The sequence below is a fragment of the Triplophysa dalaica genome, chromosome 4, assembly GCF_015846415.1.
Source record: "Triplophysa dalaica isolate WHDGS20190420 chromosome 4, ASM1584641v1, whole genome shotgun sequence".
Lineage (NCBI taxonomy): Eukaryota > Metazoa > Chordata > Actinopteri > Cypriniformes > Nemacheilidae > Triplophysa > Triplophysa dalaica.
In genome coordinates, this window is record NC_079545.1 from 26,561,211 (window position 1) to 26,575,419 (window position 14,209).

The 14,209-nt window shown below is 39.1% G+C and overlaps 1 protein-coding gene across 2 annotated transcripts in view; it reads left to right on the plus strand.

Annotated features, from left to right (window-relative positions):
* smarca2 (SWI/SNF related, matrix associated, actin dependent regulator of chromatin, subfamily a, member 2) overlaps nt 1–14,209 on the plus strand; it is a 56,651-nt gene that overhangs the window by 34,750 nt on the left and 7,692 nt on the right. For both annotated transcript variants that reach the window (XM_056745166.1, XM_056745167.1), the window contains exons 27-28: nt 978–1,055; nt 1,264–1,482. In XM_056745166.1, the coding sequence (XP_056601144.1) occupies nt 978–1,055; nt 1,264–1,482 (297 nt within the window). The remainder of the gene's footprint in view (nt 1–977; nt 1,056–1,263; nt 1,483–14,209) is intronic.

Consider the following 14,209-nt stretch of genomic DNA (forward strand, 5'->3'; position numbering starts at 1 on the left):
CCATGAGGGGCTGCCTTTTTGTTTTGTTAATATTTAATTAAATGTTTAAATGTCTGCCGGTTCCCGTCTCCTTCCTTCCTTTTAATTGAACCTCCTTACACTTATATTAAAGACAAACAATGTGGAAAGTATATTAAACACAGAAGATAAATAAATATTCGTATTCTTAAACATCAAGATAACAGCTGTATTTAAGAAACAGACACGTACACTTTACTGCAGCGGCTCTTGTCAAAGTGACGCGTCAAAAATACTTTGCAACACACTTCATTGATTTAATCTCGAGTAGATGCAGACAGGTGTTGAATTAGAGCTGTATAGCATTAACAACATCTTTAAACAGCGGTTCAAGTGCAGACATACATTAAAAAATGTAATTTGCAAGCAGCTCGTCGGAAGAGAGAGAGTGAGGGACTCACAAGCATCTGTCTGCTCCCGTTCTGTGTTTGAGCTGCCCGTCACCCACCTGAGTTACATCGACCAATGATAAATAAATAATCGTTCATCGCCTATTTTAAAATTGCACATAGGCTGAGATGTATTCCGTATTCATCAATCATGAATCAAACATTTGTAATTGTATTTAAAACTCGAAATGTAAATGAATATATAGAGTTTTCTGTCGTGTCACGTACCACCGGGGTCTCTTTAAGTACCACAGTTTGAGAACCACTGACCTTGAGCATGTTTTAGTTGTCTGAGATTGCCTGAATATTTTTTGAAGCTAAAAATAATCATCCAAAGATGATCAAAGTGGAATAATAATTAAGGATCATGCCTCTGTGGCAAAATCAAAAGATTGAGGTTGTTGTTGTTGCAGCTGATGGCATTTGTCCGGGGTAGGACTGTTTGTTTGATCGACCAATCAAAGATGTGTTCTCTCCCAGTTAACATATATGAAAAATGTTGAAAAGTAATTGTCTTTTAGCAGATTTCTGTATGTGATTCTTAATGTATTTGTGTGTGTGTGACATCAGGAGGAGGATGAAGTTCCAGATGATGAAACTCTCAATCAAATGATTGCCCGTAGTGAGGAAGAATTTGAGCTCTTCATGGTAAGATTGAAATTACAAAAATTTGCTTCTTGCACAAATTGTTCCTTGCATGGTCATTCAGAATTGTTGTAGGCTTTTTCAGAAGTAACTCACATTTTGAGTTCTGCATGTTCTCGCTTTTGAGACTCTGTGTAATTGAAAGCCATGACTTGAGCAGGAAACGTACCATTTACTCTAAACTAACCTTACTCATTAATGCCATTTGAAGCGAATGGATTTAGACCGCCGTCGAGAGGATGCACGCAACCCAAAGCGTAAACCTCGGCTAATGGAGGAAGACGAGTTGCCATCTTGGATCCTGAAAGATGATGCGGAGGTGGAACGCCTCACCTGCGAGGACGAGGAGGACAAGATCTTCGGCCGGGGATCCCGCCACCGCAGGGATGTCGACTACAGTGACGCGTTAACCGAGAAGCAGTGGCTGAGGGTATGCTGCTCATGACCACAAAGCACAAATAATATATGACACAGTTAATTTATAATAATACATATGCAATTCCATCTGGATGATGGGGTTTCCTGTTACCATAGCAACATGGAGCCCACAGGTCGTCAACACTCTTCCTAATGGTGTGGTTTTGTGATGAATAATGTTGAGCAGAGATGTAATGTCCTGGCTTTTCATTTGAAATTAATCTAGTCTGTCACATTAAATTTCCTTTACTCCAACAGATGGTAATGAAGACAAAAACTTAACACAATCTGAAAGGCTCAAACGTCACGGTTCGCTACTGTGCATCACTATACTTATCTATGCTTTAAGAAGGTCTGGCATGGGTGTGTTGACAGTATAAATTGACTAGAGGCATTTTTAATGATACACTACACATCCGAAACATTTTTCCATCCAAAAAATTCCATCTAGGCCTAATCCAAAGTCTTCATCGGCCATGATAGGCGAGTTCACGTATTAGCTAATATTTGGCCATTTTGAGATGATCTATATACACTATAAATCTGCTGATTTGCAGAAGAGTTGACTGCAACAGAGGTGTTGATTTATTTAGCTGGATATTAATCAGTGATAGGGCCTTCTGTAGGCCTGTCACATTATTTTTTTTGCAGATTCAGTTTATATTGTCCCAGAAATAATTGTGGTTATCATTAATATCGTTTTATACTTTATGCCACTGATTATATGGGCAGTTGACAAATAAACTGTGAATTAATGTGTCATATTGTGTGACAGCAAAAAAAACAGTTAATTATATATTGTTTTATATTTCTAGTATAAAATTGCATAAATTTTAAAAAAAATTTGCTGTTACACCGTGGGTTTATCTGTCAACAATGTCATAATAATATGAAATAGCATACTTATGCAAGTACACTCTTTCAAAAAACAAATAACTTAATATTTCTTGTGAATATTCATAAAATTGGAATGTAAAAGATACATGTAAAATCCAAGCAAATAGTTAAAAACGGATAGTTCTGGTTATTTCCAAAACATACACATGTCTGCATTACATCAGAATGCGTCCTGTTGCTAGCCTGTGCCTTTGTTGCTTAGCAATCATTACAATTCTGAAGAACTATATTGTTTGGTAGAGAAATATATATATATTTTAATCAACATCATTATATTTTCTTACTGTATATTTGTCTGATGAAACCTCGCCAGTTAGATGGGATTGCTGTTTTGTAATAGCAATAAGCCATGTGAAGCCATGGTTTAGGGTGAATTTATTCCGCTCAGCATTGTGCCTAACAATACCCCTAAATCAAACTTTACTGTAGACCATGACTTAGGTATTGGTTTAATTCAGCAAGTTAGGGTAAATGTAACGTATGACAGAGATAGCAAAATCGTCTTAAATGGGTATTTTCAACCTTTTTACTCCAATGCCCTCATTGTATTCAACGTCATTCAAACTGGAAAGACGTTTAAACATCAAGATAACAGCTGTATTTAAGAAACAGACACGTACACTTTACTGCAGCGGCTCTTGTCAAAGCGACGCGTCAAAAATACTTATAATTATAATTTCATCATAAGAAATATGTTATATATGTTATTCAATGCTCATCATGGAAGTCAAGTGGGGCCCCCTTGTGGACCACAGCTCCCCTGATAAGAACCACTAGTCTAAAATATGAATGACTTTTTATGTTAAAGAAACGGTTCACCTTAAAATGAAAATTCTGTCGTCAGGTCCTCTGCAAAATACAAAAAGATATAATTGGAAAAAAGTTGGTGTCCAAAAACCTTCGGTTCTCGTTGACTTGTATGGACACAAATTCAATGCAAGTAAAAGGGGACCAACGGTTTCGTTACCAACATTTAAAAAAAGTTCTCTTGTGTTCTGCCGGGAAGAAAAGTCATACAGGTTTGAAATGACAAGAGGTGTCAACTGTTTTTTTTTAACAAACACACGTGTAAATAAAATGGCAATATACTGCATCACCAAAACTCACATTTATAGACCTTGGCCTATTCATCTGGTTATATTCATTCAAGAAAATGGCTTGAAAAAGCTTCGAAAATATTGACATAAATGTTGTGGAGAGAATGTATCTGTTATGTTGACTGTCTTCTGCTCCTGCTTCCACAGCACATGAACCCTGCTATATGATTGATAAGCCAACAAAACAAAACACACATGACAAATACAGCTCTGTGAAAACCTATAACAAACAGACTCTCGATCGATAAACCTGGTGGCATTTCGTCCCCCAAACCCAATTAGATTATTTTCTTATTCTCCATCCAGTCACAAATTGACCATTCTCTCTCTAACAAGCTTTTTCCATTTTCTCTGTCATTTTCTCTCACAAGGCTGGCATGAGGACAGTCATTTTCGCGGCATTTGAAAGATTATATCTGAGCTGAGAGTGGACTAGTGGACTGTGCCGGTCAATAATAAGTATGCTGTTTTGCCGCTGGGCATCAAGATTTGTGATGCTTTTTGGTGAGGGGTTTGTCTGCTGTTGGGTTTGGCTGGAAGGAAACAAGAGCAAAACTGTGTTTGAGCACAGAGGCAGAAGGTGTAAAGCAGCAAGGGAGGTAATTAAACGTGGAGCCAGCTCCTGGTAAACAGAGACCCACTGAGGAGCTAAAGTATACAGAAAGAGGAAGGACGTTTGACACTGCAATCGCGTTTTTGGAGAAAACAATGCGGGGTCTGTGAGTTTTTATGAAGTGGTAAAAGGCCATTTTGATGATAGCTCTTCGAGCGCCCTCACTTTTATTGTGCCGTTTTGGAGGATTCAGCCTTGTACTGTAATCTTATTTAGTGTCTCTCCGGTACTTATGGTGGTTTCCCGGTTTTAGTTTTGAGGAAATGCTTAGCGTTACTGCGTGATGCCTTCTTTTGTACCCAATGCTTGAAGTTATTCTCGAAGATCGCTTTTACAGAGTATCTTCCCATCTATACAGCTCAATGGCTCAACAAATTGATTTGGACGGTTGACCGCACAGAGTTTAGCAAACATTCAACTGTGTTGGGAAAATGAAGTGTGTCACGGAGGGAGAGAGAACCCTGCTGGTCTAAATGCTGGTCTAGGGAAGTAAATACTCTTGCAAGGGCTCGCAACCTGAGATCTGTTCTTGCGTGTTGTGCATGTGTGTGTGTCAGTTTGAGGGTGCCCAAAGAGTGGTTAGTCAGCCGTGAAGGCTGTTTTGCTCCCTCCATCATGGCTCTTGATTGGCAATTTGAGGCGACACGACATTGACCATTGGCAATGTAATGTGGGCATGTCCAGGGGCGTGACACAATTGAGATGCGGTGGCCACCAATCAGAGTAAAGAAAATGGCACTTACGTGATCTGTCTGAGTGAGAAACATTTCTCTTCTGTATTGTCTGGGCCAGCAGTTTTAGGCACAACGTAGTGTATTTCAGCTATTCATTTATAAGCATTCATCTTGTTTAGAATAAAATTCAAGGACACAGACAAAAACAGTTGCACCGAAGATCTAAAATCTAGATAATACAATGAGGATAAGGCACTTGCAGTCGCTGCAAAGCTGAGTGTTAGACATGGAACCAGGTCCACCATTTATCTTTGGGCCAGATTCACAAAACATTCTTAAGAAGAAAGGTTTGCCAACTGCCGAACTTAAGTTTATGAAAAAAAGGTCCTGAGAAAGTTCTTAATTTCATAATCTTGTCAAAATGTCTTTAAAGGTAACTCGGTGTATAGAGAGATGTATGGCTTAATACATTGTAATAGCCTTAGACTACTCGCATTTGTTGTTATTATTTCTTAAAAAAAAGAAAGAAATGTAATACTTATTTTAACATAAGGAGTCCGCCATGTTCTTTTTCGATGACGTAAAATGGTTGCACGCACAGGCAGCCAAACTGAACACAGACACACTCATCAGTTCTTCAGTCATTAGAAGGTGCTATAGGATAAATATATATATATAAATAATGCTAAAGTAATGAAGAAAAAAAAATAAAGACGCTATTTGGTGTACTTTCATGCATTTTAATATTTTTGGTCAGAAACAATACAAACATACATATTAATAACCATAATCATTGTGAATTTAATATATACACTATGTTTCTAGACATTATAAAATGCATTTTATCCCGATTTATACTTTTTAATTCATTAACATCAGTAGCTTATTGTCTTCTCTCTCTCGGTCAATAGTTGACGGGGACTAATATTCAGAATAAATAACCAAACCGCAAACTTATTATTGTGTTAAGCAGTATATTCTCATAATGTATAAAATATATGATAATGGTGATGATGATGTCTGAAATAGTCTTAAATGTCTTAAAGACGTTAGTTTAAAGCTGATTTAGTGCATGTTTACCTTGAACAGATTCTTACTGAACGCATTCTTCTTTCATGGCAGGCAGGTGTTTTTTTATATATATAGAGTAGAAAGGATATAGAGATCAGGAATAATCGGACAGGTGCTGACGGAAGAGATGTGTTTTCAGCTTAACTCTTTCCCTTATTTAGTTATCTCTTCATTTAAAAAAAACGTTCCTGCCAAAGACGAGTTATTACGGCAATTGGTGTTTGTACTGTTATACAGCAGGTGGCGCTGTTACACACCTTTGGAAAAAGTACAGAAGCTCTGAACATTGAACATATATGTTTTATCTGTTTTTAATGATTGTTCTTAGTTTAATCTGGGTGGAATCTTTGACCAAAAATTTTAATTATCTCAGCTGTTTAATCAAAATGATGTATTTTTGAAGAAACCTACTCACATTTAAGGGGTGATAAAAATAGATCAAATGAAGTTAGAAGAATACGGTTTCTTTTGTTTGAGAGCTGAGACTCTGTTCTTTCATTTGATGTAATGTTTATCCATGAATTAATTACAGAAAATGTACTGTGAGCCATCAACATTTAGTGAAAATGTAAAAACCGCTGGCGCTGGCTGGCAACTTTTGGGATCCCACGCGTAAATTGCAAAATAAGATTTATCTTAATTTGTGACGGGATTAGTGGGTAGGGGTTTGAGGATGTGCGTTTAGTCATCATACAGCCGGCCAACAGGATCCTCTCTACTGTAACAATACAGGTAGAGGGACGATGCCACACGTAGAGCTGAGATAGACTTGGGTTTATTGCAGGGTTAATGGGTGAACAGAAGACAGGTGTAACAATCCGGGTAACAGGTAACATCCACAGGTGAGTAAACATACGACGAGGTAACATCCACAGGTGAGTAAACACACGACGGGTAACATCCACAGGTGAGTATATATCCAAACAATGGGTAACATACATAGTAAAACAGATATGTCCAACTAGTGCACAGAACATAATTCAACTAGACTTGACAAATAAAAGCAGGGAATATATAGTGTTCTGGGGATGTTCAGGTGTGAGTGCAATCATGGTTGTAAACGGCTGCAAGGCATTATGGGAAGTATATTCTGTAACGGTGAAAGTCCGGTGAATGGGAACGGGTGAAGGCGCTGATGTGGGGTGGCGTGGCTGGTGGCGCTGGAAAGCTTGTGACATGTACGCTCTCAATGTTATGCACACGTATGCTTGTTATAAATGCAGAGAAACCGCTTCATTCATTCAGAACATAATTTTGCGAGTTATCTTTGTGTATCCAGAGAGTCCGTGAAAAATTGACACTAAACACAGCTGTTTTGGTACTCAAAAACGCGTGTTTTGTCATTTTTAATTAAGTGGGGAACTGAACGGTGTTTTGTTACGTATACAGAAAATCCTGAGTTTGGAGGTTGAGACGTCTATATGATAAGCTTTGACATTATAACATTATCTAGATAAACAGAGACTAAAACTTGATTTCATGGTTTGAAACGATACAAATGGCCGATCTAGTCATGGTCTACGTATTAACGCGTTTAAGTCTCTTCTGAAGCACACATTTAAATGAACTGAAACCACAACATGCAGGGTTTGCAAATACCTTTATTACATGTTGATTAATGCAGACAAACTCTGAATGAATGACGTAGATGCGCCATCTAATGGGTGTTTAGTATTTCCCATAGGATTTTCACAGACTTGTGGCGCTGTCGACGTCATGAACTAATTAGCATATTTGTGACTTCATCACATCGTGTTAGTGTTGACAAAATCACTTTTTTAGTAAAAAAAACACTCACAGCGTTTAGTTACAAATAGCAGCTGAACGCCATGACTTTGTGCACGAAGGCAGCCCAGAGAAACATAGGCAGCGAAATTGAAGTCTATTTGAATAATAAACTGAGCATCTTTGCAATAACTTTATTGTTATTCGATCACAGATACAGTCATTAGCACAGATGGATAAAATAAATGTGTCGCCAAATAAACTAGGGCGGCCATAAATATACCTGGGGCAAGTAAATGCATTGAATGGGAAACGCTGCTTTGTATGGAAGTCTCTTGAGGCCACCGTTTTCTTTACTTTTTGTGTTCAATTATTGTTTAATTGAATTATTGCTGATTAAAATCAAATTGAAAGTAGGCCTAATATAAACATCTCAATGGGTGCCATCGCATTTGACATTAGCATTAGATATTTGGACGAAGCACCTTCTTTATTAAATACAGTATTGTTTAGGTGACTTTTAAACTAATTTGAACTGCTATTTAAAAAATGGCTATTCAAAACTGGGTAATTATAATAGTTTGTTTTTGTTTTAATAAGTGAAAATAAAATATATTTTTTGGCAAATAGTTGCCAGTTTTTAATCCTGTCAGATTTAATTAGTAACATTAAAGACTATTTTGGGGGGATAGGGGTTGGGTTCGGGTGCATGCAATGTTCCTTCTTTTTTGTCCTTGGCTGATCACATCCCTGCAATAATTCAGCCAAAGAATGATATTTGGAAGAATGTTTGTAACCAATTTGTTTTGGGACACAATTGACCATCTAAACTCTCTTTAAAGAATATTTTCGTGAATCAGGCCTCTGGAATTTGCACTCCACCTGGCAGTCAGTCCCTGTGTCCGAATAGGCCCACTATGCATAAAATGCAAACATAGCTAACTGTAAACTAAACAGGAGAGTATTAATACACCAGTACGCTAAACACCCAGATAACTGGCTGCATCCTCTGGGATTTGAAGTGTGCATCCGATGGACACTTGGTTATCTCGTAAGGCACTGACAGGCAAGGAGTAGCTGTGAGATCCAAAAATGTAGTATGTCTCAATTTTTTACAACCCACCTGCATAGCGATCAGTATGTGCTGCGTCAAATTCAGAACACACTATCACACATCTCCGTGTGACTAACCTACCATTATAACAAGCATGGTATGCTTTCTGTAAAAATGCCTAGTAAGTTTAAGGGGTCATTTGGCATAAATACGTTTTTCTGTGTCTTTGTTGTGTTATATGTTGCCCATGCATGTAAAAGACACGTAAAATTGCAAAAGTTAAAGTGTCGGAAGAAAAGATGTATTCTATCCAAAAGCGAATGCTCACCCAGACCTGTCTGAAACGCCTCATGTAACCACACCCCCACAAATTTACGTCAGTTCGTGGTATGATTTGACTAAGACCACCCAAATGTATATGCACGTATGGTGGGCGTACCTGTCAGTACAATTACTCTGGAACCTGATGTTCCAAATATGGTAAGAGACGTTACATTTCCGTCACGCGCTTGCAGTATTTGACCAATCACTACGCAGAATATGTGAAGAATACAGCGTTTTTGAACATTAAACGTGTATACACATTGTATAACATCTAAAACAAACAATAATATTCGTCTAAGCCGTCTGACCCCTTTAAGTGGTGGACATATCGAGAGTTTTTATGTATGTAGTTTTTGTTTGTAAAGATAAACAGTCATGAGTCACTGTACTGTAGGCTAAATTAACTTTATTGCAGATTCACCATTCTGGTCAAAGTGTCTAATTTATCTTGTGCTTTGACACATCGTGATCCTGCTGTGCTGGGTGTATTTCCTTAGAAATAACTTTCGTGATGGATAACAAGAATTAACAAGCAATTTTTCATTAATGCTTTTTTCCCCTCTTGTTAACACAACATTTATCAGTGACTCATATCCACACAGTGACTGAGCACCCCCTGCGTTAGGACATCAGCAGAACACTTATTTTCGCAGTATGCTGCTAAACTCTGAAAAGTTCCTTAACCACGGGCGCAACCTCACCATGACAACGGTGGATGACATGGAGCAGAGGTCACTCATTATTGGCTGGCCATACAGCCAGCAGTGTCCCCACAGACAGACAGTTCCTGAACCCTGGAATTTAGCCGTCTGTGAGTCTATCGGTTGAGTGCTCCAGAAAAAGCATTGTAGAGTGTGTCACTTCTACTACTGACCTAATGTATAATGCACATAATGTGATACATTAGATCCCTTTAGACTAGAGTAAACAAACGGTTGTATAGGACATTTTACAACACTTAACACTGATCCTGAAGCACGTTCTGTTTTAGCTTCAGTTTTGAATGTTCTAACATTTGTGACGATGGACCACAAAACCAGTCTTAAGTAGCACGGGAATATTTGTGGCAATAGCCAACAAAACATTGTATGGGTCAAAATGTTTTTTTCCCAAAAACCATTGGGATTTAAGTAATGATCATGTTCCATGAAGATATTTTGTAAATTTCCTACGGTAAATATATCAAATCAATTTTTTTATCACAAGTTGTGTTAAAAGTAACACAAAATGTGTTGTCTAAGTAAAAAAGAGAGATGTGTTCAGTTAGGGACAACACGTGTGATGTTTTTAAGGATTTAATTTAAACAAACTGAGACAAAAGCAGGTGTAACACTTGGGGTGGACAGATGGACGATGTACTTGAATGGAGATGAATGTCAATGATGTTTAATGACTTTTATATCTATGTGAAGCAAACAGGGGAAATCCACAGGCGAGTATAAATCCACAGGAAAACAAACAGGTAATATCCTCAGGTAAATATAATCCAATAGAGAACAAACAGCTAAATTCACCCATTTGGTAGACTCTTTTATCCAAAGCGACTTATATTGCATTATCCTATAGATTTGTTTCTAAGTATGGGCAATACACTGGGATCGAACCCACGATCTTGTGTTGTTAACTCTACGCTTTTACCACTGAGCTACTGGAAAGCTATCCACAGGTAAGTATCATCCACAAGTGAACAACAGGTAACATTCACGAGTAAGTAGTCTGAACTAGACTAGATATTGAACACAACACATAGTAAATATAGTGTCCAGGGATGAGGTTCAAGTGTGAGCGTAATCATGGGCCTCAGGTGCGGGTGTAATCAAAGATGGTGTCAGGTGCAAGGGGGTGATGGGAAATGAAGTCCATGAGGTGAAAACACAGGGAAAACTGGCAGGGGAACACAAGGGGTCAGACAGCAGGAGTGTCGCTTAAAAATAAAATGAAAAATGAATTTCTGTCATATTTCTGTCAATGAATCAGCACCTCCAAATCTGAGGCCATGGTTCTCAGCCGGAAAAGGGTGGCTTGCTCACTTCAGGTAGGTGGAGAGTTCCTGCCTCAAGTGGAGGAGTTCAAGTATCTGGGGGTCTTGTTCACGAGTGAGGGAAGGATGGAGCGGGAGATTGACAGACGGATCGGTGCAGCTTCTGCAGTAATGCAGTCGCTGTACCGGTCTGTCGTGGTGAAGAAGGAGCTGAGCCGCAAAGCGAAGCTCTCGATTTACCGGTCAATCTACGTTCCTACTCTCACCTATGGTCATGAGCTGTGGGTCATGACCGAAAGGACAAGATCCCGGATACAGGCGGCCGAAATGAGCTTTCTCCGCAGGGTGGCCGGGCGATCCCTTAGAGATAGGGTGAGAAGCTCGGTCACTCGGGAGGAGCTCAGAGTAGATCCGCTGCTCCTCCACATCGAGAGGGGCCAGCTGAGGTGGCTCGGGCATCTTTTCCGGATGCCCCCTGGACGCCTTCCCGGTAAGGTGTTCCGGGCATGTCCCACCGGGAGAAGACCCCGGGGAAGACCTAGGACACTCTGGAGGGACTATGTCTCCCGGCTGGCCTGGGAACGCCTCGGTGTCCCCCCGGAAGAGCTGGAGGAAGTGGCTAGGGAGAGGGAAGTCTGGGCATCCCTGCTTAGACTGCTGCCCCCGCGACCCGGCCCCGGATAAGCGGTAGAAAATGGATGGATGGATGGATGGATGGAATTTCTGTCATGACAACCCTCTAAATGCTTAGTATGGTAGTGTTCATGACACATAAATGTATTCTGTCGTACGTATACTTGCTACTGCCAATAGATCCACAACATGCTGCTGCTGCACAAGTGCACATATATGAATAAACCCCACGTAGCTTACGTGATCAACTTGTATCAGATCTATACAGGTGGAGCTGGGGAAGGAGGAGGAATTCTGAAAAGCGCTGCACTGCTACAACAATCACTAGCCAAGATTTAAACGTAGAGCACCAAGCTCATTGGCTGCTGATACGCAAGGAACCAATCAGCTGCACCGTGTAGTAATGTTATTATGTCAGATTGGTTTAGACTTTGGGACTGCGCCATTTAGAGTTTTATGTTTTATGTCATTATCATATATCAATATTTTAGATAAATAAATCACTTTTTTAATGGGCAACTTAATAGACATTTAAAATGGTTTATTTCATATTTTTAAAATAGAACAAGAAAATGTATTACACAATAAACATAAAAACATAATGCAATACAAATTTATAAATAATTATAAAAAGATAAGTGTTTATTTAATTCATGTTTTAAAATGTTGATAATTCAAATAATAAAAGTACATTTATAAATCGTTTTTTAAAGAGGCATTTGCAGAATGCGTCTCTCTCTCTGTTTGCCAGTAGCTTTTCTTTGTCATTTTCTTAATGCTTTTCTGTATTCATTCGTCAATCGAGTTAAAAAATGTTAGGGTGTCACCAATCAACTTTCGATTCGGTTTTGGGTTACGCCCTCTTTCTCACTCTTCATATAAAGGCAAAATGGGACAGCAAGAAAAACCTACCATCATTAAAACAGACATACCGTAATCACATAACATGAAAAAATGGTGGAGATGGTGGTTTAGTGGGTTAAACCACTGACTGGTAAATCAAAGGTTGCTGGTTCGATCCCAGCAGCCACCACCAGTGTGTCCTTGAGCAAGACACTTTACTCATGTTGCTCCAGGGGGATTGTCCCTGTAATAAGTGCACTGTAAGTCGCTTTGGATAAAAGCGTCTGCCAAATGACTAAATGTAAATGTAAAAAATGAAACAGAAAAGTTAATTTTGGACTTTGCAATTGTGATAAAGCATACGGACAAAAACCCAAACCCACTCCACCAGCTCCTCCAAAGTGTGGACATGATAAATGATCTGAAAGAATGTGAAACATGCATATGGGTTCAAATTGATTTAACAGAAACATTATTGTAGCAATATTGAAATGTATTGCATATCACATTTTTCTGTAACATCATGCAGCCCTTGTGTATGCATATATGCAATTGGGGCTTTTCCAACAGGACATTTGAATGTGCTTAGTTGTTATTATGGAATGCCAAATTGCCTAGACCATATGTAACATCTGGTAGTGTTTTGAAAGACTAATTGCACCCTAAAAGTCTTCCATTAATCTGTCGGTTCGGTTTCGAAAGCAAACAACATTTATAGGTTATATACCTTTATGGCCTAGTTTGTTTATTTAACGGCCGTGTTTCTATATTTACGTTATGCTCAAATGAAGGCTCTGCCCCAGCTGCACAGCAGGTGTATTATGACAACCTGCCTTTGCACCAGAGTTTTAAAGCAAATGTTACGGAAGAACAAAATAACAAAGACGGATTTATATGCTTCCCGCTTCTCAAAGAGAGTGGTTTCTGAAGGCATCTCTAGGGTTCAGTGGATTTACTACGGATTTCTTTGCTTTTGCTCAGTCGGTTGCAGGATTACATGCGTTTTGAGGCATATATTGAGATTCTGAGTCCTGCGGTGCGGTCTTGGGCGCAAGGCTAGCCCAGCAGAATCCCTCGTATTTCTCTGCTTTACAGTGAGGGCAGGCATAAGGCCAAAATAAACAACACAAATGCATTACAGCACTCACTACATCCACTGGAGGAGAATGACTCATTCCCTGTAAATATTCATGCGAAATGTGCCTTCAGAGAGGACCGGAAAGATGAGAGAATCCCACCATATCCATCTGTGTAAGAAAAGTAAGGCGAGGATGGAGAGGAGATGCCAGACAGATGGATTTAATTAAGAACAACTCTGCACAAATGCTGTGCTCAATCATGTCAGATTGGAAGACTGATGAAAGTCCAAATGGCTCTATAATCAAGGCCCTCAGTCGGGTTCTCTCTAGTCAGTACTTTCTAGCACTTATAGATGTAGTGTGTGCTAATGAAAACGTAATGATAAGGTTTCATGACTGCCCATGGGGACTCGGTGAAGCCTTCCAATCAAATATTCACTGTCATGTGTAGTTCCCTAATCAGTACCATTTGCAGAATAACAGTGACGGAATTTATCTGTTTGGAACGTAGATCAGCGCCATACAGTTTAAAGCATTTAATCTTTTGTATGAATGTCTATTCCCGGCCAATTTTGCTTTGGTGGAAATCTAGTATCGATGAAACTCGGTTATCTAAATGCTAATTGTCACTAGACTGTAAAGAGTCGATAATTGTGTCATCATGTTTCATGTTGTCATTTCTGTCAAATGTTCCTTTTGCAAATTATCGACCAGATTATGTGTTTATGACTTTGTGTCCTTACCTGATC